This window comes from Ovis canadensis, chromosome 2, assembly GCF_042477335.2.
Source record: "Ovis canadensis isolate MfBH-ARS-UI-01 breed Bighorn chromosome 2, ARS-UI_OviCan_v2, whole genome shotgun sequence".
Classification (NCBI taxonomy): domain Eukaryota; kingdom Metazoa; phylum Chordata; class Mammalia; order Artiodactyla; family Bovidae; genus Ovis; species Ovis canadensis.
In genome coordinates, this window is record NC_091246.1 from 86,036,761 (window position 1) to 86,063,871 (window position 27,111).

Genomic DNA, 27,111 nt, shown 5'->3' on the forward strand with positions numbered 1-27,111 from the left:
GTGAAGCCAGAGAAACAAAATAGGTGGGAGAGTTGGAGTACTTTTGCAATATTGTCTTGAGAGTAAAGAAAATATACAGAAAATACTAAGGATCATGGATCTACCATGCTGTGTGTTAGGGAGGAGAACTGAAATATAGGTGAGAAAGCTCAAAAAAAACCCAGTGTTGTCTCATTCCAGTCATGTTAAAGATCCTAAACTATGCAACCTTGTGTATCAAATTGGCTGAGATTCTCAGGGAATTTGGGGTTGTATTCTAAACTTAGTGAGGTAAGTAAGCTGATAAAAGTTACTCAAAACAATAGGACATGGCTTTTTTTTTTTTCTTTTTTAGGACAACACCCACACTGAGAGTTAGGACTTAATGAAAATAGTTTTAGAAAAGCCCATTATTAGGGAAAAAAAGACAGTTATTTAAACAGTTTTGGACTGTTGTATCATCATTTAAGATGAAAATGGAAAATTAAATTCTGTTTTTCTAATATTGCTAGCTCATTCTTTTGGAATTGTGTGAAAATTAAATGGGACAACTGGAACTGATGATGCCATCCTTGGATACCTATGATCTTGACTTAGAACAGTCTCAGGACTGATCAATAGGTGCCAGGTATCACTCAGATAAAACTGTAGTATAGTCTTCCCTCAGTATCCTAGGGGTATTGGTTCTAGGATCCCCCTTGATACCAAAATCCGCTGATACTCAAGTCTCTTGTATTCTATGAAGTTGTACTTGCATGTAACCTATATACATACTCCTATATACTTTTAATCATCTCTAGAATACTTGTAATGCCCAATACAATGTAGATGCTGTATAAATAGTTGCTGGTGTGTGGAAAATTCAAGTTTTGATCTTTGGAACTTTCTTGAATTTTTTAAAAATTCAAAAAACTTATTTTGGGCCGCGCTTGGTCTCTGATGGTGCACTTGGGCTGCCTCTAGTTGAGAGAGCAGGGGCTTCTCACTGTGGGGGCGTCTTTGGTTGCAGTGCGCAGGCTCTAGCCGCGCAGGCCTCAGTAACTGCTGCTCGAGGGCTCAGAAGTAGTTGCTTCACAGGCTCTAGAGTGTGGGCTCAGTAGTTGCGGCGTGCAGGCTTAGTTGCTGTGGAATCTTCCTGGACCAGGGATTGAACCAGTGTCCTGTGCATTGCAAGGTGGATTCTTAGCCACTGGACCACCAGGGAAGTACTTGAATTTCTTTTTTTTCTGAACATTTTTGATCCGATGTTGGTTGAATCTTCAGTGGAACCTGTGGGTACAAGGGCCAGCATTAATTATAAGAACAATACAATTGTCTTGGTTTACTCTAACTCCTGGATTGGAATTGGTCTTATCATGTCATGGTCCTGACATGATATGCCTGCTATTGATTCAAATGTCACATTGGCACATCCTAGCTTGTGGGATTCTCTTTTAATGCTGAAGGGGTGATAGCAGGCTATTTTTGATTTAGATCCCTAGGATATGACAAGACCCTAAAAACTGTGATAAATTTCAAAATGATATGAAAGAAATCTATGATAGTTAATGTATTACCAATACCTAATTGTGGCTTTAAATTTAAATTTGTTGACTAAATAAAGAGTATATCAAATTGGTAAAGAAGAAATGAACATGTCTTAAAATTTGGCATTCTTTCTGAAAAACAAGAATTGTAAAGGCTGAGAAATTGCTAATACATTTTCTCTTTTTAAATAGACATTAGATATAATTTTTAAAATTAAAGTGAGAAGTGCAATTCAAATACCACATTAATTTGCACGTTTTCCTCGCTTCCCCAATATTTCACACATACAGCGGTGATATAGTGAGAATTATGTGTTTCTATAGTTTAACATCCTTTATCCTCAGCAGATTTTAATATGTATTTCTACAGAACAGACGTCATCACTTTTAAATATTTGAACAGAAAATTGCATAGGAGAAACACTTGATTGTCTTGGACATTTTTATTCATGTATTACTGCAGATCTTTAACTTATCTTTCTGAATTAGAAGTGTTAATACTCAGTGTTTCACAAGTTTCTGTCATTTTAGCAAATAACTAATAGAAGAAAGAACTTCCTATGTATGCTCTGAAAATGTGCAAGTTTCAATTCTTGAAAATTGTCTGCTGATGGTGGCTCAGAGGTTAAAGTGTCTGCCTGCAATGCGGGAGACCAGGGTTCGATCCGTGGATCGGGAAGATCCCCTGGAGAAGGAAGTGGCAACCCACTCCAGTATTCTTGCCTGGTAGGCTACAATCCACTGGGTTGCAAAGAGTCGGACACGACCGAGCTACTTCACTTCAAAGTACTATTAACAACTCAATAACAAAAAGACAACCTAATTAATAAATGGACAAAAGGTTTGAATTGACCTTTCTCCAAAGAAGATAAATGTCTAACAAACACAGGAAAACATGATCAATGTCATTAGTCATTAGGGAAATGCAAATCATTATAATCAGTATAATCATTAAAAAAAAAGAAAAATGGTTTTGAAGATACAGAGAATTTCAAATTCTCATACGTTGTTGGTGGGATTGTAAATGCTATAGCCACTGTGGCAAACAGATTGTTCCTCAGTAACTTAAATATAGAATTACCAAATGGCTCAACAATTTCACTCTTAGTTATAGACACAAAGAAACTGAAAATAGGTATTCAAATAATAACCTGTATATGAATTTTCATAGTAGCTCTTCACAGAGGAGCCTGGTTGGCTAGTCCATAGACTCCCAAGGAGTCGGATATGACTGAATATCTGAGCACAGACACACACAAGTGATTCACTTTGCTGTACACCTGAAACTAACACAACATTGTAAATCAACTATACTATAGTAGAAAATTTAAAAATTGTCTAGTCATTGATTCAAATATCCTTCTTTTGAGTCGACCATGTATACTTACCCATTGTATATAATGGAAGAGACTTCACTGCTTTTCGAAATCATTTTTCTGTATTCAGATGAAATAATGCCCTTCTGCTGCTGCTAAGTCGCTTTAGTCATGTCTGACTCTGTGAGACCCCCCCACCCCCCAAGATGACAGCCTACCAGGCTCCTCTGTCCCTGGGAGTTTCCAGGCAAGAGTACTGGAGTGGGTTGCCATTGCCTTCTCCAAATGCCCTTCTGCTGCTGCTGCTGCTAAGTCGCTTCAGTCGTGTCCGACTCTGTGAGACCCCATAGACAGAAGCCCACCAGGCTCCCCCATCCCTGGGATTTTCCAGGCAAGAACACTGGAGTGGGTTGCCATTTCCTTCTCCAATGCATGAAAGTGAAAAGTGAAAGGGAGGTCGTTCAGTCGTGTCGGATTCTTAGTGACCCCATGGACTACAGCCTACCAGACTCCTCCATCCATGGGATTTTCCAGGCAAGAGGACTTGAGTGGGGTGCCACTGCCTTCTCTGGAATGCCCTTCTGAGTACCAAATAGACATGAAAATGTGCATTGACATTGATTTCATGCCAAACATGTGAATCATGTGATTGGGATTCCTATAGACTTGAACTCAGTGAAGTCTCGTGTTATCATACTAATGCTGTATCTCAAGTGACAGGTATGGAGTGAAGGTAGGGATCCAAGGGACAGGTTTTAGAGTTAAGTGGAACCATATTCTATCTTTTCTAATACCAAATGTGGGACTTCAGGCAAGGTAGCGTAATTCCCCAAATTTCAATTTCCTTACTAGTAAAATGAGGATAATACCTATTTTACTCTCATGTTGTAAGAATTAAATGAGTATATATATATGAAAAGTAGTTATCACTGGACTCAGCATATAGTAAATGTTCAGTATGGTAACTACTATTTTAAAAAGAACTTTTGTATTCCCCTCTTTTAAAAGGAAGATTCATTTATTTATTTTTGGCTGTGCTGGGTCTTCACTGCTACAAACGCTTTTCTCTAGTTGTTGCAAGCAGGGGCTACTCTCTAGTTGCCGTGCTCCGGCTTCTCATTGCAGTGGCTTCTCTTGTTGCAAAGATCAGGCTATATGCACCCTGGCTTCAGTAGCTGTGGCTCCCAGGCTTACTTGCCCCAGAGCAGGAGGGATCTTATTGGACCGGGGATCCAACCTGTCCTCTGCATTGGTAGGCAGATTTAAAATCACTAGACCATCAGGGAAGTCCCAGTAACTGGTTTTAAGACAGGATTATATATACTTTTTCTAATGCAATCCTTTTATAAATTTTAAGTACTCACCTTCAGTGGGAAGGAAGTCCAATCATCCTGCCTCAGCAGAATTCTGATTGGGAGGGTGTCTTTTGAGGTGCTGACTAGATTCTGGCACGGAGTGGTAATTCTGATTAAACGAAGAAGTCATCAGTTAAAGCAGTCACCTCCCTATTTCCACAGTTCTCCCCACCCCACCGCAGCTCTCCACGTGCTCTGCAATCTTTACAGCAGAGGACAGCGATCTAGCCTGTGGTAGAACCCGATTGCTAGCACAACGCGCATCTCCTTATGAAACTCATTACAAGTAGGACATGTTTCAATGACAGAAAAAGAGGAGGTTATTTCTTATTCAAAATTGATAAAGAAAGAAAGCAGGAAGAAAGGAAAGGGAAAAAAAGGAAGAAGAAAAGAGAATGAACAATAAAGAAACCTGGCCGTTTTTTCTTTAACCACGCTCCAAATTACTAATTTCAAACCGGTCCGAGGATTCAAACTCCGGAGAATGCGGGTCACACTCCCTCTGATACGCAGCCAACTGCATAAAGAAGTTGACATAAAAAAAGGAAATCATGACTCTTGCAAAACAGAAGACAAAGGCGCACAAGGGATCATAATTCCAATGGGAAACCTGCTCGATAGTCCCAGCTCAGCACAAGGCTTTCCACATCTCCTAGACATCAGTCAGCTGGTTGTCAGCTGTACGTAAAGCAGTTTTGCTAAAGGGTGTGAAGAAAAAATTTAAGTGTAAAACTTATTCCTGATCCTCAAGGAGCGCTGGAGGGATTAGCCCTGTAACTAACACTCCAGGGCGGTCAATGAAACGTGACAAACGAGTTGGCAAGGGTCTTGAAGGCGGAGGAATTCACAGTTAGGGATCATTTGGGGCTAGGAGCTTGTCAAGAAAGGCTTTAAGAAGTGGGGTGTAAGCTAGGCGCCAAGTAGCGGCTGGTAGTGTTTTAGATTGATGGGAAGTCGTGGGGTGGTGGGTTGAATACTGACCAGGGCACTCAAGGGTGCGGTGCAGGGCGGACGGGACTAACTCCTGCGGCCCAGGACGCGTGCGCCACCAACGCTCGCGCCGGGCGCGCGGCCCGTGGGAAGCCAGCCAGGACCCGCGAGCGCGAGACCCCGCGCGCCAAGGCGGGAAAAAGCTGGCGCATGCGCGGCTCGGGGCTTCGGGCTCGCCAGGATGGGGAAGAGGAGGTGGAGTTTCCTAGAGGGAACTTGACCCGTTAGCAGCCGCGGCAATGGCGGCGCGGTCGCCGCCCTCACAGCTCCCTCCGCCCCCGGCGCGACACTTGGGGCCCTGGTCCCCACGTGTTGGGCGGGGAGCTGTGGCACACGCAGTGCGCAGCGAGACCTCGGGTCTTGAGGGCGCAGCGCGGGAGCGCGTCGTGGACAAAAGCGATTTACCCTGGCGGGGCGAAGAAGGGTCAGAGGGCCAGCGAGGGCCAGCGGGGACAGCTCCGGCTCAGGCTCCCCTCCTCAGCGCGCCCATGGGGTCCATGCGGCTAGAGGGCATCTCGGTAGAGGAGGCGATGGTGACCCGGACGCAGCTGCTGGAGGAAGAGCTGAGCAGCGTAAAGGAGGAGCTGGCCCTGTGTCAGGTATCGAAGTGGCCGCCGGCCTTTCCCCTCCGCAGCGGGGCTGGGGCCGCGTCCCTCTCCCTCTGCCTGCGTCTGTGTCGCTGCGCGGGTTTAGGACCCACCCACCTCTGCCCGGCGGCGCTGCGTCCCGGCTCCCACGCCCCGCCGGGCCCGCTGCTCGCTGCTGAGGGAGGCGGCTGCGCCCAGCTAGGCGACCTCTGGCTCCTGCCCTTCTCTGGACCTTGGCCGGGCGGGGACAGCCTCGGCTGTCCCTGGTTTGGGTGGTTTGGTTGCCTTCACTTGGATCCCACCGAAACGGGCGGACGCACCCCACCGTCCCTAAGTTCGAGTTCTCTGTTGACTGTAGTGGTACTTGGTGCAGTAGGAGTGCAGTCTCAGAGCTGAAATGTGGAACAGGAAAGTGGAAGCACTTTTTTGAAATAAAACCCATCGATGAAGGAGCCTGTTTTTCATCATCAGATCCACGCTTGCCCTTGTTCCTATGTAAAACTGAAGTTTTAAAAACATCAATAATTTTTAGGGAGTCTCAGGCTGGGAATTTTCACACATGGTAGAGGATGCTAGATATTTATTAACCAACTATGTTAACTAGTGAGAAATGTTACTTTCATGTCATGTTGCCTGTGAAAAGCATTTACTAAATCAATTACCTTAACATTACTTTCCGGTTATTTGTATAGTTTGTGAGTACCAAAGGTGGCTTGAGTACTCACCTTCAGGAAGTTTTGTATCCTTACCACCATCTCTTTTATGATTTTACCAGAACCTTTGACAGGATTGGGTGACTAAATGTTGGGAATTTACTCAACAGTAGATCTTTGAGTCACTCTGTCTCAAGATAGAACCCATTAAGACGTGCTGAACAGCAAGTTAACTATAAAATATCATAAGTTTAGATTAATAAAAATTCATAAATTTCATTCTCATGGTTTGTTCTATTTGATTCTGTTGTCCCTTTTGTAGGATTTTCCTGACTGGGTCAAGAATGTAAAACCAGAAGTCTTGTTCAATCTGAAATGTTTAATCACTAAGTTGTATCCACCTCTTTTGTGACCTCTTGGACTGTAGCCCACGGGCTCCTCTGTCCATGGAATTCTCCAGGCAAAAATACTAGAGTGGGTTGCCATTTCCTTCTCCAGGGGATCTTCCCAACCCAGGGATCGAACCCATGTCTCTTGTATCTCCTGGATTGCAGACAGATTCTTTACCACTGAGCCGCCTGGGAAGCGCTAAAGTTGATTATGTCTTTGTTTAAACAAATAGGGGAGTTATTATGTGACTTCTTCCTTTTCAATGTCTTATTTTCAATGTTCTGTTTCTAGTCTTTAGTGGTTAACGAGCATAGGGATAAACAAAAGACTTGTTTAGTTGCTAAATCACATCTAACGTTTTTGCGACTTCATGGACTGTACCTCACCAGGCTCCTCTGTCCATGTGTTTTACCAGGCAAGAATACTGGAATGAATTGCCATTTCCTTCTTCAAGGGATCTTCCTGACCCAGGGTTCGAACCCATCTCTCTTGTTTGGCAGGCAAATTCTTTACCACTGAGCCACCAGGGAAACCCACCCTTCATCTTATTGTTCAGTGACTAAATTGTGTCTGACTCTTTACAACCCTGTGGACTACAGCAGGCCAGGCTCCCATGTCCTTTATTATCTCCTGGGTTTTGCTCAGGTTCATGGCCATTGAATCAACGATGCTATCTAACTACCTCATCCTCTGCCGACCCCCTTCTATTTTGCTTTGCGTCTTTCCCAGCATCAGGGTCTTTTCCAGTGAATTAGCTCTTCGCATCAGGTGGCCAAAGTATTGGAGCTTCAGCTGCAGCATCAGTCCTTCCAGTGAATATTCAGAGTTGATTTCCTTTAGGATTGATAGATTTGATCTCCTTGTAGTCCAAGGAACTTTCAGGAGTCTTCTCCAGCATCACAGTTTTGAAAGCATCAATTCTTCGGTCCTCAGTCTTCTTTATGGTTCAACTCTCACATCTGTACATGATGACTGGAAAAATCATAGTGTTGACTGTATGTACAAAGTAATGCAAAGTAATGTAATGTCTTTGCAAAGCAAAGTAATGTCTCTGCTTTTTAATATGCTGCCTAGGTTTGTCATGGCGTTCCTTCTAAGGAGCAAACATCTTTTAATTTTATGGTTGTAGTCACTGTCTGCAGCGATTTTGTAGCCCAAGGAAAGAAAATCTGTCAATGCTTCCAGTTCCCCCCATCTCTATTTGCCATAAAGTGATGGAACCAGATGCCATGATCTTAGTTTTTTGAATGTTGAGTTTTAAGCCAGCTTTTTCATCTCCTCTTTCACCTTCATCAAGAAGCTCTTTCCTTAGGGTAAAGATGTGAATCCATGATGAAGGCCTCTGTTATTTTGACCAGCCTTAATTTGAGATAGTTTTACCTATATCTTCTACACCTTTTCACCCCCACCCCTTACTCCATATTTTCCATAGTTGTGTCCTTAGCTGGATAAGGAACTAATATATTTACTTTTGTGACTGCTTTGATTGAGAAATCAGTCTGTTGGAAATAGCCCAATGACCCTCTCTCCCAATCCATTTACTATTATATTCTTTAAAAATGTGGCTAGGCAGATGTAAGAATTGAGATGGTCATAGTTGGCCTAAAACAATGGTTCTTGAGATTATTAGTATTGATACTTTTAGATGATCATAGGCATTTCAGTAATGTGAGATAAGGTTGGCAGTATCCCATACCATAAAGTTTCAGTTAAGTCATACTCCTGCTCTTTGGGAAACTTGGAAGACATAATAATGAATTGTTTTATAAAAGGCATTTAAATAATTAAAGATTCATTTTCATAATTTTCAAATTAGTTCTTCCACTTACTCATTCAACTAGAAATCATAGTATCCAAGTATACATAGTATTAACCCTTTGTTTGCCACAACTATCAACAACTGTACCCAAAATAAATTCATTTTATGTCACCATAATAGGAATATACACATTCACATACTATCATAAAGAACGTTTTATCCTGTGTGTCACGAACACTGATATTTTCTTTTAAAGTCTTTTATTTAAGAAAGTGCTGCTAAATTAATACATTAAATTCATTTCAAAATGAATGGTCATTTGAAATGACCAAGTAATGAGTCAAATAGGCAGTTTGGGAAGAAGCACTCTGTTAATTAGTCTCTGGTCATAAGTTGCAGCATCCTTTAAGTTGTTTTTCCCCCACATTTAACTTCAGTTCAGTCACTCAGTTGTGTCCGACTCTTTGCGACCCCATGAATCGGAGCATGCCAGGCCTCCCTGGCCATCACCAACTTCCGGAATTTACCCAAACTCATGTCCTTTGAGTCGGTGATGCCATGTAACCATCTCATTGTCTGTTGTCCCCTTCTCCTCCTGCCCTCAATCTTTCCCAACATCAGGGTCTTTTCAAATGAGTCAGCTCTTTGCATCAGGTGGCCAAAGTATTGGAGTTTCAGCTTCAACATCAGTCCTTCCAATGAACATCCAGGACTGATCTCCTTTAGGATGGACTGGTTGGATCTCCTTGCAGTCCAAGGGACTCTCAAAAGAGTCTTCTCCAACTCCACAGTTCAAAAGCATCAATTCTTTTGCACTCAGCTTTCTTTATAGTCCAAATCTCACATCCATACATGACTACTGGAAAAACCATAGCCTTGACTAAATGGACCTTTGTTGACAAAGTCATGTCTCTGCTGTTTCATATGCTGTCTAGATTGGTCATAACTTTCCTTCCAAGGAGTAAGCATCTTTTAATTTCATGGTTGCTGTCACCATCTGCAGTGATTCTGGAGCCCAGAAAAATAAAATCAGCTACTGTTTCCACTGTTTTCCCATCTATTTGCCATGAAGTGATGGGACTGGATGCCATGATCTTAGTTTTCTGAATGTTGAGCTTTAAGCCAACTTTTTGGAGGCTCTTTAGTTCTTTTTCACTTTCTGCCCTAAGGGTGGTGTCATCTACATATCTGAGGTTATTGATATTTCTCCCAGCAACCTTGATTCCAGCTTGTGCTTCTTCCAGCCCAGCGTTTCTAATGATGTACTTTGCATATAAGTTAAATAAGCAGGCTGACAATATACAGCCTTGATGTACTCCTTTTCCTATTTAGAACCAGTCTGTTGTTCCATGTCCAGTTCTAACTGTTGCTTCCTGACCTGCATACAGGTTTCTCAAGAGGCAGGTCAGGTAGTCTCATATGACCATCTCTTTCAGAATTTTCCACAGTTTATTGTGATCCACATAGTCAAAGTCTTTGGCATAGTCAATAAAGCAGAAATAGATGTTTTTCTGGAACTCTCTTGCTTTTTCGATGATCCAGGGGATGTTGGCAATTTGATCTCTGGTTCCTCTGCCTTTTCTAAATCCAGCTTGAACATCAGGAAGTTCACGGTTCACGTATTGCTGAAGCCTGGCTTGGAGAATTTTGAGCATTACTTCACTAGCTTGTAAGATGAGTGCAATTGTGCAGTAGTTTGACCATTCTTTGGCATTGCCTTTCTTTGGGATTGGAATGAAAACTGACCTTTTCCAGTCCTGTGGCTGCTGTTGTTTTCCAAATTTGCTGACATATTGAGTGCAGCACTTTCACAGCATCAACTTTTAGGATTTGAAATAGCTCCACTGGAATTCCATCACCTCCACTAGCTTTGTTCATAGTGATGCTTCCTAAGGCCCACTTGACTTCACATTCCAGGATGTCTGGCTCTAGGTGAGTGATCACACCATCATGATTGTCTGGGTCATGAAGATCTTTTTTGTATAGTTCTTCTGTGTATTCTTGGCACCTCTTCTGAATATCTGCTTCTGTTAGCTCCCTACCATTTCTGTCCTATATTGTGCCCATCTTTGCATGAAATGTTCCCTTGTATCTCTAATTTTCTTGAAGAGATCTCTAGTGTTTCGCATTCTATTGTTTTCCTCTATTTCTTTGCACGAGGAAGGCTTTCTTATCTCTTCTTGCTGTTCTTTGGAACTCTGAATTCAAATGGGTATATCTTTCCTTTTCTCCTTTGCTTTTTGCTTCTCTTCTTTTCACAGCTATTTGTAAGGCCTCCTCAGACGGCCATTTTGCTTTTTTGCATTTCTTTTTCTTAGGGGTGGTCCTGATCCCTGTCTCCTGTACAACGTCACGAACCTCCATCCATAGTTCATCAGGCACTCTGTCTATCATATCTAGTCCCTTAGATCTATTTCTTACTTCCATTGTATATTCATAAGGGATTTGATTTATGTCATATCTGAATGGTCTAGTGGTTTTCGTCACTTTCTTCAATTTAAGTCTGAAAATTTAACTTAAAGGAATTCAATTATATATACTTGGTAAAGAGAAAGGGATTCCATGTACTGTTTCAGTCTATCAGGATGATTCAGAATTAAGCATGTAACTCTGTTCCAAGTGTTTCTCTTAATATGAATATCTCATCTTACTCTATGTAATTGTGATATTTCAACTTTTTTTCACATGGTCCCAGGTTAGCAAGCAACATACATACACTTCCCTGGTGGCTCAGATGGTAAAAGCGTCTGCCTACAATGCAGGAGACCAGGATTCGATCCCTGGGCGGGAAGGTCCCCTGGAGAAGGAAATGGCAACCACTACAGTACTCTTGCCTGGAAAATCTCATGGATGGTGGAGCCTGGTAGGCTACAATCCATGGGGTTGCAAAGAGTCGGACACAGCTGAGCAACTTCACTTTCACAATGCATACACTTAGCTGAAGAAAAAGTGATTAATTGTGGGAAGAAAAGTTGTGGTACCACAATTTGAGAGCATCAGTTCTTTGATACTCAGACTTCTTAATGGTCCAACTCTCACATCCATAGATGACTACTGGAAAAACCACAGCTTTGACTATACGGACGTTTGTCGGCAAAGAAATGTCTCTGCTTTTGGATATGCTGTTTATCATAGGTTTGTCATAGCGTTTCTTCCAAGGGGCAAGTGTCTTTTAACTTCTTGGCTACAGTCACCATCAGCAGTGATTTTGGAGCCCAAGAAAATAAAGTCTGTCATTGTTTCCATTGTATTCCCATCTATTTGCCATGAAATTATGGAACCAAATGCCATGATCTTAGTTTTTTGAATGTTGAGTTTTAAGCCAGCTCTTTTCTCTTTCACCTTCATCAAGAGGCTTTTCAGTTTGTTTTTGCCTTTTTCCATTAGGGTATCATTTGCATATCTGAGTTTGTTGATATTTCTGCCAGCAGTCTTGATTCCAGCTTGTGATTCATCTAGCCTGGTATTTCACATGAGGTACTCTGCATAGAAGTTAAGTAAACAGGGTGATAGTATACAGCCTTGTCATACTCCTTTCTCAATTTTGAACCACTCAGTTTTTCCGTGTCTGGTTTTAAAATTTGCTTCTTGATCTGCATACAGATTTCTCAGGAGAAAAGGTGGTCTGGTATTCCTATCTCTTTAAGAATATTTCACAGTTTGTTGTGATCCACAGAATCAAAGGCTTTAGCATAGTCAGTGAAGTAGAAGTAGATGTTTTTCTGGAATTCCCTTGCTTTCCATACCATCCAGTGAATTTTGGCAATTTGATCTCTGGTTCCTATGCCTTTTTGAAACCTAACTTGTCTGTTCACATACTGCTGAACCTAGCTTGGAGGATTTTGGGCATAACCTTACTAGCATGTGGAATGAACACAATTGTATGGTATTTGAACATTCTTTTGGCATTGCTTTCTTTTGAACTGGAGTGAAAACACCTTTTCCAGTCCTGTGGCCACTGTTTAGTTTCCCAGATTTCCTGACAGATTGAATGCAGCACTTTTAACAGCATCATCTTTTAGCATTTTAAGTATCTCAGTTGGATTTCCTGCATTCCTGTGTCTATATTGGAAGACCTAAGTCAATTGAAAATTTTCAACGACACATATTTCATTGGCAGAATTCAGTCATAGAGACTGTAGGTAAGAGAGGCCAGTCTTTTAGTTGACAGCAAAGAGCTAAAATGATTTCTGTCACTAAGAGGAAGGGGAGAATGGATGATGGAGACAGAAATATATGCCATACAAGTAATCCCAAACAAATAAACAACCAGCAAATATAGTATTGTGAAATGTGATTTGAAAAGCCATTAAACAGGCTAAGCAGTTATGAGAGACTTGTGGGTTTTGGTGTCTGTAGGGAAGACTTTCTTGCAGAGGTAACATTTAAACAATGTCTTGAGTGAAGTGAAGTAATAATGTACATGAAAATCTGATAGATGTTATATGTACGAAGGACCTGGTACCACAGAGCAAGAAGGTTCTTGTGAACAAGAGTGATAGGTGAGGTTGGAGAGGTGTATATAGGGTCAGATAGTATGGAATCATGTGGCTTTGATAGAATCTGGATTGTTTTCCTAATGTAACAAATCTGTTAGAAGATTTTAGCTGTCAGGAGCCCATGGGGCTATTGTAGAGAACTAGGCAAGAATCCCAGGGACAGGGGAGCCTGGTGGGCTGCCGTCTATGGGGTCGCACAGAGTCGGACACGAGTGAAGTGACTTAGCAGCAGCAGCAGCAGGCAAGAAGTGGAGTTGATTTAGACTAGGATGATGGTGGTGAAAGTATTTAGAATTGGGATATATTTTGTAGGTAAGTCTAATGGGATTTACTAATGGTTTGGATATGAAATGTGAAGAAACAGAGCAACCAAGATTGACTCCAGATCTTAAGTCTTTGAACACTGAGTAGGTGGTGGGGTCATTTTCTGAGAGGCAGAGAGGCCAGGTTTGTGAGAGAATAGGAAGTCAAGAACTTTATTTTGGATAGATTACATTTGAGGTGCCTATTAACATTTTTCAATATCGAGGACCTTGAAAAATGATTTTAGCATTATGTTGGGGAGGGAAATCTGACTGGGGAGGTTACAGAGTGAATGGGGATGAGGAAAAGAGACAGTGATTGTAGGCAACACTTCTAAGGAATTTTGCTGAAAAGGGCAGCTGAAAGGTGGATCAATAACTAGAGGATAATCTCATTTTGGAACAAATTTACCTTGATATTCAGCATTTCAATATTTGCATCTTTAAATGTGGGTTACAGGTGTAAGAAGTTTTTAAAATTAAGCTTTCCTATTCTACTTTTCAAGAATCTGTTTTATCGTTAAAGAACTAGGGGTCAAGAAATTATGTTTTTAAAGTTCTTAATTTAAGGCAGTATCTTACCTTCTTTGCTATAGCTACAAAGCAATGCATTTAAAACGTTTTTTATTTCTTTAAGGCTGATAAAGAATTTGTATGGTCTTTGTGGAAACGCCTCCAGGTGACAAATCCAGATGTCACACAAGCAGTCAGTTTGGTTGTGGAAAGGTGAGTTACTAAGTTCTTTTTCTGTTGTATTTCATTTATCGAATTTATTTCTTTTCATTATTAAAATTAACATATAGCGTTAATCTCCTGAAGAGATTCATTTGATTTCCAGAGGAAAGTTGAGCATGATATTATAGTTATTTGACTTATTTCAAGGTGTGTCAGTTTGCTAAGTACAGCTAAGCCTTATCTTCTGCTCATATTCTGACATATTGGGGAAGTTTGCAGGTAAGAGATCTAACTACGACCTCTACACTGTGTGTGTGTGTGTATTTATGTGTGTGTTTTGAGCTTTTTCTGCTCACCTTTAAAACTGGAGAAGTTCCTGTTGTTTGGCTTCAGAGACTGCCCCTGTAGATACATTCCTAGACATGATCTTTCCTAGACATGGCTCAGTTTTTTTCCCCTAAGATAATTGGAGTGTGTACTTGAGAGCCTGAGATGACCTTGCCGGAATAGAGTAAGTGTTCTGGAATAGGTTGAGAGATTTCGCTCAGCACTCTGTATTACTCTGTAGGGGATGCCCAGTCATTTAACTATAGATTATTGGGCCTCTCCTTGGTCATTAGAAACAGTGGAGTGATGCTGGGTACTCTTTATCAAACATTTGGTATACAGTAGTCCCATGACACTTAACATAGCAATTAAAACACTTGCTTTCCTATTAAATGGATTTCATTACATTTTGTAAATGAGAAGCTAAGCATATGGTTGCCTTTTCTTTTTTCTTTATTGGAATTATGATTATATAATCTGAATATCATTTTGTGATAACTTGAACTATATTCACCTTTGGAGTTTCTAGCCCTGGGATCATTCTAACATTGTCTGGAATTTGACTTTGAAAAATCTGTGATACATGCCTATGTTTAATTTTAGCATTCTTGATTATTGTGAACTTTTAAATAGTTTCTTTTCATGGTCCTGTATGTCTAATTCATCAATCAGTTTTTCCCTTTGGATAAACAGAATTAAGTCTTTTGTTGAAGTACCTTTGTTAGTTCCTCAATCTTTCTTGAAATTAAATGTGATCCCTTTCAGTTTCTCTGTTTTTTAGTAGAGTAGACCTTTAAAAGATATATACTTGGGATTTCTTTTGTCATTTCTGTGATTCTTTCATTATACTTCTCTCCTTTTATTTGTATATATTTTTTACAACTTTTAAAGCTATTCTTAATTTTTCCTTCATTCTTGGTTGAGACAGAAACAATAAAATAATTTAAGGCCATTTTTCTCATTCTTTAAGATTTGTATTTTTCACATTTTATAACATATATAATATATGGTCACATAAAAGTATATCAAGAATTTATAAATAAATATACATGTATGTTCTGGGGTGAGTACTCAGAAGCCTTTTGCTTATAACGTAGGTAATGGGAAATTTTGGAGGTTTTTGCTTTATAGACATGATCTTCAAAACTTTATATTTGGAGAATTTATTAAAATGCAGATGTTCAAGCTGGATTTAGCAAAGGCAGAGGAACCAGAGATCAAATTGCCAACATCCGCTGGATCATTAAAAAAGCAAGAGAATTCCTGGAAAACATATACTTCTGCTTTATTGACTAAGCCAAAGCCTTTGACTATGTGGATCACAACAAACTGTGGAAAATTATTTAAGAGATGGGAATACCAAACCACCTTACCTGCCTCCTGAGAAATCTGTATGCAGATCGAGAAGCAACACTTAGAACTAGACATGAAACAGCAGATTGGTTCCAAATCAGGAAAGGAGTACGTCAAGGTTATATATTGTCATCCTGCTTATTTAATGTTTATACAAAGTACATCATGTGAAATGCTGGGCTGGATGCAGCACAAGCTGGAATCAAGATTGCTGGGAGAAATATCAATAACCTCAGATATGCAGATAACACCACCCTTAAGGCAGAAAGCAAAGAAGAACTAAAGAGCCTCTTGATTAAAGTGAAAGAAGTGAGTGAAAAAGTTGGTTTAAAACTCAACATTCAGAAAACTAAGGTCGTGGCATCCAGTCCCATCACTTCATGGCAAATAGATGGGGAAACAATGGAAACAGTGACAGACTTTCTTTTTGGAGGCTCCAAAATCACAGCAGACGGTGAATGCAGCCATGAAATTAAAAGGCACTTGCTCCTTGGAAGAAAAGCTATGACCAACCTAGACAGCATATTAAAAAGCAGATATATTACTTTGCCAAAAAAGGTCTGTCTAGTCAAAGCTATGGTTTTTCTAGTCGTTGTGTATAGATGTGAGAGTTGGACTGGAAAGAAAGCTGAGTGCTGAAGAATTGATGCTTTTGAACTGTGGTATTGGAGAAGATTCTTGAGAGTCCCTTGGACTGCAAGGAGATCCAACCAGTCCTTCCTAAAGGAATTCAGTTCTGAATATTTATTGGAAGGACTGATGCTGGAGCTGAAGCTCCAATACTTTGGCCACCTGATGGGAAGAACTGACTCATTTGAAAAGACCCTGATACTGGGAAAGATTGAAAGCGGGAGGAAAAGGGGACGACAGAGGATGAGATGGTTGGATGGCATCAGTGACTCCATCGTCATGAGTTTGAGTAAGCTCCTGGAGTTGGTGATGGACAAGGAAGCCTGGCATGCTACAGTCCATGGGGTCGCAAAGAGTTGGACATGACTCAGTGACTGAATTGAACTGATTAAAATGGAAGAGGAGACCCAGGAGTCTTTAAACTTTCCAGGTAATTCTGATGTCCATAGATCATATGATTAGATACCTTGGAATTCAAATTGACCTTTAAAATTGGAAACCTGTAATTTGCTTTTCTAATTTTATAATTACATAAATATTTCTTTCCTTGCGAACCATGTAACATGTTTGGACTTGATATAGGAAATAGTATGATTAAAGAAAGAATATTCTAAGTGTCAATGTCAAATAGAATTTCTTTTTTATAGTCCATTAATTACCCAAATTTTTCTACATTCAAGTCATTCTATATTTGTGCCTTGGTCTTCCTAGACAACATTTTTTCTCCCTAGTATTTCACATTGCTTTTCTTTTCTAGTGTTTCTTACCATAAAGAATGTCAGTGTTCAAACATTTAAATGGTGGGCTGAAGACATTCTTCCTTGGGCCCTTGGTTTATGGTATGAATTTTGGCCAATTGGTTTTTAAACCTACTCACAGCTATCATCTGGGATTTCTTTTTATTGCACTCCTGAGCTAGTTCCAGAGTTTCTAGAATCACACATCTTTTTTTGTTGTTGTTGGATTATATTTTTGAAGTTTTTTTTCTCAGGAGGGATGCATAAGTGGTTCATTTTCTGACTCCTTATATGCCCAAAACGTCTTTTGTACTTAACATTTGATTGATAGTTTAGGTGAAGATAAATTTTAAGTCCATCTAATGTCCCTCAGATTTTTTTAAAGTATAGCAGTGGTGTTATCAAGTGTATTTGTGATCCCAGTGCAAGTGAAATTCTTACTTCTTTCTATGTAGCTTGCTTGAAGTTTTTAGGATTCTCTCTATATATTTTTAAATTTCAGCATTGTTTATTAATTTGAACCTTTTAAAAATTCAGAATTCTCAGCCTTTGTGAGGTTCTTTCAACATCAAGACTTAAGATTTTATTTTAATTGAAGAAAAATATGATTCTCATATTTTCCTCCTTGTCTGTTCTTCACACTCTTAAAGGTTGGACCTTCTGGACTTGGCCTTCTTTTCTATCTTATTTTCCGTCTTTTAATTTTATCTCCTGAGTTTTATTATGTTTTATTGCATCAATATAATGCTGTTCTTTAATTTTAGAAGTCAAATTTTTATTTCTAAGGTTTTTCTTATTTGGTTTTTACTTTTTCATAAGTCTTCTTTAAAAGAATGACTTTTTTATCTTTTTGATTATAATTTTTAAGTTCTTTTCTGTTTCTGACATTATCTTTGTTTCCTGTTAGATAACTTTTATTCCTACTTTTTTATTTTAATGCTGATGGTTTCCTTCAAGTGTATGATGGTTCTTTACTAACTGTCATATTTTTGTGTGAAAGTGTAAATTGCATAATGGAGAAATGTTGCTTTTAATGAATTTACTTTGCATTTTTCTATATTTGTTTACCAAAATGTTTCTCCTCTGAATGAGAGGATTGACTGTGGATATTGTGTAAGAGAAGGGAGCAGACTATCAACAAACTTTCCTGAGGGATGTATGGCAAATGGGCTTCACTGTACAGAATGAAAAGTAGACTCTTAAGTCATTCCCTTTTCTGATTGTATTGTTTGTCCCAGCAACCATAGTGGGGATCTTTTTCAGGAACATGGTTCTTTTGAGTAGTCTTGGGCCATTTATTGTAGGCAAATATTGCAGGTAGCTCTTCTGAACATGGATGAATAGGAAGCCCAGATTTTTGATTAATGGTTCTTTAGTTAGTCATCTTGATTCAGTACTTACTAATTGGGTAATTAGAGCTTCTCTGGGCCTCTTCCAGAAAAACTAGCTTCCTCTTCCATTATAGACACTGTGTAGATTTTTATTTTTCTCTTGTGGATTTGTCTCTGTGAGTCCATCCTTCTGTTAGTCAGATATTTGTCCATTTTAGACCCCTCTACTTATTTCTGTCTAGTCAAGGCTATGGTTTTTCCAGTGGTCATGTATGGATGTGAGAGTTGGACTGTGAAGAAGGCTGACCGCCGAAGAATTGATGCTTTTGAACTGTGGTGTTGGAGAAGACTCTTGAGAGTCCCTTGGACTGCAAGGAGATCCAACCAGTCCATTCTGAAGGAGATCAGCCCTGGGATTTCTTTGGAAGGAATGATGCTAAAGCTGAAGCTCCAATACTTTGGCCACCTCATGTGAAGAGCTGACTCCTTGGAAAAGACTCTAATGCTGGGAGGGATTGGGGGCAGGAGGAGAAGGGGACAACAGAGGATGAGATGGCTGGATGGCATCACTGACTCAATGGATGTGAGTCTGAGTGAACTCCGGGAGTTGGTGATGGGCAGGGAGGCCTGGCGTGCTGCTATTCATGGGGTTGCAAAGTGTCGGACACGACTGAGTGACTGAACTGAACTGAACCTAACTGATTTCCAGGCTAGGAGACTCAAGGCGGTTTGATTTAGGCATGTCAGTGCCATGTCGGTTCATTTTTTCAAGAGGAATATAATTACCATTTTCTTCAAGAGAAGATAATATTTTTGGAATTACAATATCTTTCATTTTGATATGTCATCTTATTTGACCAGTATCTTACTGTACATTACAGTTACTTTATTTTTTTAAAAAATTTTATGATGATCTTTCATGATGAATGGCCTTGTGGATAAAGTTTTATCTACAAGGATAAATGGTCTTAACCAGTGGTGCTACTGACACAGTAGATAAAGGTGGGAAATGCTAAACATCCTGAATTAAATAGGATGCTCTTGCTCAATTAACTAACCCTTGGAGATATTGGGTGTTCATTCCAGACCACTGTTTTAAACTGAATAGTGAAATAAAATAAGTCACACCAGTTATTTGTTTTCAAGTGTATATAAAAGTTATGTTTATACTATACTGTAGACTATTAAGTGCACAACAGCATTATGTCTAAAAACAATGTACATAATTTAACTATATTGCTAAAAAATGCTCTCATCTGAGCCTTCAGTGAGTTATACATTTTTTGTAATAGTGACATCAAAGATCACTCACTGATCACACATCATCATAACAAATATAATAATAATGAAAAAGTCTGACATATTGTGAGAATTACAAAAATGTGACAGAGAGACATTCAGTTAGTGTTGTTGGAAAAATGGTGCTGGTAGATTTGTTTGATGAAGGGTTTCCACAAACCTTCAATTTGTAAAATGTAGTATCTGTGAAGCACAATAAGCAAAGTTCAGTAAAATGAGTTATGCCTGTTCTGCTTCAAATGCCCTTGGTCCCCCTTTGGAAAAATGCTTATCAGTAATTTTTTTTAAACCTTTTTGGTACTGTATTATATGCCTTAGAAAACTTTTTAGTGGGGTGTCTATATACATATTTTTGGGTTGCACATGTTTTACTTTTTATTATGGAAAATTTTAACCTGATGTAAAGGCAGAGAAAATACATTAGTGAACTACCATGTTTATTCATCACTCAGCTTGAACAGTTTTCCGCAGACGACCGATCTTGTTTCATCTGTAAACTTCTTCTTCCTTTCTTTTGCTCTGCTGCCTCTACCACTGATGGATTATTTTGAAGGAAATTCCAGACATCATGTTATGTTACCCACAATTACATTGGTGTTTACAGTCAGTTCCTTTTATTCACAGGAGAGCTCATGACTGATGGTACTATAACTCATGTCTGAACACGGTTTGTCTAACACAGTCTTCTCCATAAGCAAGTCACAGCCTTCTTGCGCTTAAAAACACTAGATAGCACTTCATCACTGTGCTTGGTGGCCATTTGAAACCGCAAAATCATCAACAAAGGGCAAAAATGTGAAAAATGTGGTACTAAATAGACCATGTGAAGAATACTTGTTTACAGTATGAGAGCTGAAACAAGAAGACAGAGTGTTCCCTTGTTTGACTTCAGCTGGGAACATGTGGTTCAGGTGACTTAAATTTTTCACCACTTTGTACATGTTTGCAAATGACTGAAAAAGTGCCTGGGTATTGATTTTACGCTTACAAGTAAGTTTTAGTAAGTAGGAACGTGCACAAGTTCTGGATATGTGAATAAGTATTGACTCTATCTCTGAAAAATAAGCCTTTTAAAAAATATAACCATGAGATCTTTTTCATACTTAGAATTCTATAGTTATTCACTAATATAATCAAATATCCAGTTTTCAGATTTCTCCAGCTTTCTCATAACTTTCTTTTGAAAAGTGGTTTGTTCCTATGAGGATTCAAACATAGTCTACCCACTGAACATATGGGTTGCTTCTTCTCTCTCCTTTTCTTTGCAGTTTATTTTTGGAATAAGTTGGAATAAGTTATCCTGTAGAGTTTTCCACATTCTGGATTTTTCTGATTATAATTTTTTTTACTCTATAATTACCTTACATTTGTAATGAGACCTAGAGGTTTATTCAGTTTCAGAAGAAACTGTTTTGGCAAAGAAGTCTTCTTTGGTGTAATATGATTCTTAGTACATCACATCAGGAGACAAATAGTATATTATCCAAATCTCTTTTTTTTTTTTTTTTTGCATTGTTGTGGTTGATCACTGGATTGTATTTCTTTTTTATTTATTTTTTACTATTATTTTTTTAATGTACAACCCAATATTGTTTATGCATCTCTAACACGTTGTCTGGCATTTTATAGATGTTCAACAGGTATTATTGAATAAATGGATGACTGGCTGGAAAGTCTTTCCTGATTTAACAGTTTTTTTTTTTTTTGATTGTATTTCTTTAATCTAGAACAGCCTATCTTCTTCTCTTAATGGGTCAGTTTGGGTGATATTGCTGTTTCAACAATGTTAAATCTTCTATATTATGAACATGAAATGTGTTTCTAGTTATTTATATCTTCTAAAACTTCTTGAAATAATGTTTTATAGTTTTAGAGTATGTTTGAAACTTTTTTGATAACTTTATTCCTTAATATTTTATTCTTTCTGATTTTATTATAAGTGAAATTGTTTTCTTAAGTTTATTTTCAGATTGTTTAGTGTAAGTATATAGATTACAGTTGATTTTTTTTTAATATTGATTGCCTATCCTGCAAGTGTGCTGAGCTCATTTTTCAGTTGTAATTTTTTTGGGTAGATTTCTTAGGATTTTCTACTTACAAGATCATGTAATCTGCAAATAGAAATAGTTTTGTTTCTTTTATTCCAAACTTGGTGCCTTTTGTTTCTTTCTCTCGGCTACTTACCCTGGTTAGAACGTCAGTACATTGTTGAGTTGAAGTGGCCAGAGCAGACAACTTTGTCTTACTCCCGGTCATAGGGAGAAAATACCCAGTCCTTCACTACTGACTATAAAATTATCTGTCAGTTTTTCATAGATGTCCTTTAGCAAGTTTAGGAAGTTCCCTTCTATTCCTAGTTTGTTAAGTGTTTTTATTACGAAAGGTAGTTGAATTTTGTCAAATATATCTTCTGTACCTATTGATATGATCATGTGATTTTTTTCATATTTTAGTGATATGATTTATTATGATAATTGATTTTCAAATATGAAACAACCCTTACAACAACCCTGGAATAAATTCCAGCTAGTCATGGTATATAATTCTTTTAATATGTTGTTGAATTTTGTTTGCTAGTATTTGTTTAGAACTTTTGCATCTATATTGATGAGAGTTATTAGTCTGTAGTTTTCTCATGATGTTTCTGTGTGTGTGTGTGTGGTTTTTTTTTTTTTTTTTTGTATTAGGGTAATACTGGCTATATGAAATGGGTTGGGAAATACTCTTTTCTATTTTTTTGAATTTTTTTTTAAGAATTGGTATTAATTCTTTCAGTGTTTGGTAGAATTCAGGGGTGAACCCATCCAGGCCTGGACTTTTGTTTGTGGGTAATTTAAAAAAAAATTACAATTAGAATTTCTTTACTTATTGCAGGTCAACTCAGAATTTTATTTTACTTTTGGTATTTGTGTTTTCTAGGAATTCACCTATTCCTTTTAAGTATCTAATTTGCTGGCATATAGTTTTTCACAGTATTCCTTTATAATGCTTTTTATTTTTGTTAGGTTAATGGTAATATACCATTTTTTTCTTTCCAATTCTGATAGTTTGAGGCTGCTTTCTTTTTAATATTGTCAGTATAGCTAAAGGTTTGTCAGTTTTGTTGATCTTTTCAAGGAAGCAGCTTTTGGTTTCCATCCATTTTCTGTTGTTCTGTTGCTAAGTTGTGCCCGACTCTTTGCAACCCCATGGACTGTAGCACACCAGGCTTTCCTGTCTTTCACTATGAGCCAGAATTTGCTCAGACTCATGTCTGTTGAGTTGGTGATGCTATTTAGCCATCTCATCCTCTGTTGCCCCCTTCTCTTCCTGCCCTCAATCTTTCCCAACATCAGGGTCTTTCCCAGTGAGTCAGCCCTTTATATCAGGTGGCCAAAGTATTAGTGCTTCTGTATTGTTTTTCTTTTTTTTGAATTGGTGATAATGTTTATTTATTTATTTATTTATTTATTTTAGTTTTTTATTTTTTAAATTTTAAAATCTTTAATTCTTACATGTGTTCCCAAACATGAACCCCCCACCTCCCACCTCCCTCCCCATAACATCTCTCTGGGTCATCCCCATGCACCAGCCCCAAGCATGTTGCATCCTGCGTCAGACATAGACTGGCGATTCAATTCTTACATGATAGTATACATGTTAGAATGTCATTCTCCCAAATCATCCCACCCTCTCCCTCTCCCTCTGAGTCCAAAAGTCCGTTATACACATCTGTGTCTCTTTCCCTGTCTTGCATACAGGGTCGTCATTGCCATCTATTCTCTGTTTCATGAATTTCTTCCCAAATCTTTATTTCTTCTTTCTAATTGCTTTAGGCTTAATTTGCTCTTATTTTTCCAGTGTTTTATGGTAGAATATTAGGTTACTTATTTCAGATCTTTCTTCTAGCTTAATATAGGTATTTATAGCTATAAATTTTTCTCTAAGCACTGTTTTAGCTGCATCCTATACATTTTGATATTTTATGCCTTATTTGTGCTCATCGTAAAGTATTTTTTGATTCATCTTTTGATTTCCTCTTGACCCTTTTTTTAATGGTGTTTTGTTTAATTCCCACACATTTGTGAGTATTTTCATTTGATTTCTAATTTTATTGCATTGTGGTCAGAGACCATACTTTACATTATTTCTATCTTTTTACATTTATTGAGTTTAAAAAAATAGTCTAACATGATTTATCCTGAGAATGTTCCTTATACACTTGAAAATTGTATGAATTTACCTGTCATTTTTTAGAGCGGTATTTGGTGATGTTTGCAAGGTCTAGGTTGCAGTGTTGCTGAGGTCATTTTTTTGTTCATCTTCTGTCTCCTTGTCTGTCTGTTATTGAAAGTGAGTGTATTGGTATTCTCCAGAGAAACAGAACCAAAAGGACGTGTGTGAGTATATATATAGAAAAAGACTTATTATAAAGAACTGGCTTAGATGATTTTGGAGACTGTCATGTCCACATACACAGTTTGATCAGTTTGAGACCAGGAAAGTTGATGATGTAGATAAAGGCAGTCTCTGGAGATTTCTTATTCAGGAATGCTGGTCTTTTTATTCTGTTTTGGCCTTCAACCGATTGGATAAAGCGTACTTACATTATGAAGGGTATTATGCTTATTTAGAGTTCACCAATCTCATCTAAAAATGCCCGTCAAGTTGACCATCACGGTGGCTATTGAAGTCTCCAACTATTATAATTGAATTGTCCACTTCTTATTTCATACCTGTCATTTTCCCTTCAGGCATTTTAATCCACTATTAGGTACATATGTGTTTATAAATGTCATGTCTTCCTGATGGGTTGACTCTGTCAGGAACTTGTTATGAAATGTGCCTCTTTTTTAGTGACTTTTTTGCTTAAAGTTCATTTTGTCTGACATTAGTGTAGTTACTCCATCTTTCTTGTGGTTAGTATTTGCCTATGTATTTTCTCATTCTTTACTTTCAATGTATTTATGCCTCTGAATCTTTCTTTTGCATTAAGTGAATATTTTCTAATATAGCATTTTAATTTCTTTTTCACTATATTTTTTTGAGATTTTTTTTTAAGTCATTGCTCTAAGATTTACTGTATGTATCTTAACAAATCAGGTCCAGGTTTAGCCAAGCTTAATTAATATTACAAACACAATACAAGCTTATTAATATTACAAACACAACAATACATTATTATAACTATTGCTTTATTATTTGTAGTCATTTCCTTAGCCCAATAAAAGTTTGGTACTACCTACCTCATTTATGCTGTTACTGGCAATTATATTACACATGATACATTTTTATATGTTTTGAGCCTGTGAATACATTATATACCTATTACTTTAAGCAGTTGCTTTACAAATTAGATAAGAGAAGAAAATAGAAATGTACTTGAAAATGGTCTTTTATTATAATTATATAATTACCTTTCCCAGTAAATGTTTGTTTTCACATGTGGATTCAAGTTACGGTCATCCCTCAATATCCACTGAGGACTGGATCCTGGAACCCCACAGATGCCTAAATTCTAGAATCCTCAAGTCCTTTGCATAGAATGGTATATGTTTGCATATAACCTATGCATATCCTCTTAAAGTGTAAATCATCAGCATTTCTAGATTACTTGTACTACCTAGTGCAATGTAAATGCTATGTGAATAGTTGCATATATAATATAAATAGTTGCCAGCACATGGCACATTTGAATTTTGCTTTTTATTTTATTTACTTATTATTTTACTTTATTTTACTTTACAATACTGTATGAACTTTGCTTTTTGGAACTTCCTGAAAAAAATTTTTTTTCAACAATTTTTGAGTCTCAGTTGATTGATTGCATGGATGTGGTAACCATGAGTAAGGATGGCTGTACTGCCTTGAGTCACTTGGTTCTTTTACAATTTCTTTCTCTTTCTGATTTTCTCTATTTGATGTGATATTGTTATGATATCTTTCTTTACTTTTAAAACCACGGTTTCTTTAGTTTTGTGAACATATTTATAATGGCTACTGTGAAGCCTTTTTTCTTTTTTCCAAATATGGTCACCTTCCCAGATAGTTACTTATCTGCTTTTCTTCCTAGTGTATGGGTGATATTTTCCTGTTTTTTGCACGAGAATTTTTTGATGGAAAGTGAATATTTGAGATATTATATTGTAGCAAATTTGGTTACTGTTCTCCTGCACCCTTTTCCTCCAAACCTGTTTATTTAATTGGTGACCAATTGGATTATGTTGCTGCTGCTGCTGCTGCTAAGTCGCTTCAGTCATGTCGGATTCTGTGCGACCCCATGGACGGCAGCCCAACAGGCTCCCCCATCCCTGGGATTCTTAGTAAAGTCTATTTCCCCTCCCACAGTGTTAAGTCTCTGATGTTGCTTTTAAGTGCAGCTTTGGAGAATCCCAGGGATGGGGGAGCCTGGTGGGCAGCCGTCTATGGGGTCGCACAGAGTCGGACATGACTTAAGCGACTTAGCAGCAGCAGCAGCAGCAGCTTTGGAGAAGGAAATGGCAACCCACTCCAGTATTCCTGCCTGGAGAATCCCATGGACAGATGAGCCTGGCAGGCTGCAGTCCATGGAGTCACAAGAGTTGGACACGACTTAGCGACTAAACCACCACCAGCTTTGGGTATGCTTACAGTCATCCTAGCATGACAGTGATTTTGGTTCTCCTCTTTTTTTTTTGACCACCAGTCTTCACCAGTTGGTGCCTTCAGTAACTGGTGGCTGATTGCTCAGCTGTTTTCAACAATGCCCTAGAGCATAAAATGCTTCACAAACCAATGTAATCAAATTGTGACTACTTTGATATTTCTGAGTCAGTGTTTGATATTATCATTTTCAACCCTTGAAGGACTTCTTTCATCCTTATTCCTCTCCTGCAAATAAGCAGGCCTACAATTTAGCCTGTGTCTTGACTCTGCTTCCAGTTGTTTTTTTTTACCATAACCTACATTCTTCTTGAGAGTGTCTCTAGACTTGAACTTCTTCACACTGTGTTGCAAATGAAGTCACTTCCCTTTGGGAAGAGATTAGGATTGCATACTTTGCATCCTGCCTCTTTACCCCATATTTCCAACCAGGCAAAATCTGAGCCAGGCCTCTGGAGGTGGGACAGTATCATGCTTCTCTGAGTGACATCTCCATTCTACGTGCTGATTTCAGTAATCTTAAGTTCTCTTGACTTGCCTATCCTGGGGTAGAACCACTGTGTCATAAGCTAGGGCAAGGGTGTTTGGGTCTCCAATATTCTCGGTGCTCTGCACCTGAGATAGAATATTTATTCCACAGACAGACGCTGAACAGAGAATGGAGCCTTCACCACTCAATTGGATTTGCCTGGGATTTGTCTGTAGCCAGAGTTACCTATGTGTTAGGGAGGGGAGGATGAGAAATGGTGATATCTTGCTCCTCCTGGGAAGAAAAGTTCTCT

The 27,111-nt window shown here is 38.5% G+C and overlaps 1 protein-coding gene and 1 long non-coding RNA gene across 4 annotated transcripts in view; one reads left to right on the forward strand and one right to left on the reverse strand.

The window, feature by feature from the left end:
* Nucleotides 1-422: 422 nt before the first annotated feature.
* On the reverse strand, nt 423-6,065 carry LOC138433626 (uncharacterized). 2 transcript variants are annotated; one of them, XR_011254384.1, is made up of 4 exons: nt 5,871-6,065; nt 4,589-4,693; nt 4,186-4,285; nt 423-1,248 (listed from the first exon to the last, which is right to left on the reverse strand). It is a non-coding gene; the product is annotated as an uncharacterized lncRNA (long non-coding RNA). The 2 variants fall into 2 exon arrangements; XR_011254385.1 differs by having other exon boundaries at nt 5,572-5,935.
* CNTLN (centlein) overlaps nt 5,210-27,111 on the forward strand; it is a 361,476-nt gene continuing 339,574 nt past the window's right edge. For both annotated transcript variants that reach the window (XM_069576629.1, XM_069576630.1), the window contains exons 1-2: nt 5,210-5,765; nt 13,994-14,082. In XM_069576629.1, the coding sequence (XP_069432730.1) occupies nt 5,406-5,765; nt 13,994-14,082 (449 nt within the window). In that variant the 5' untranslated portion in view covers nt 5,210-5,405. The remainder of the gene's footprint in view (nt 5,766-13,993; nt 14,083-27,111) is intronic.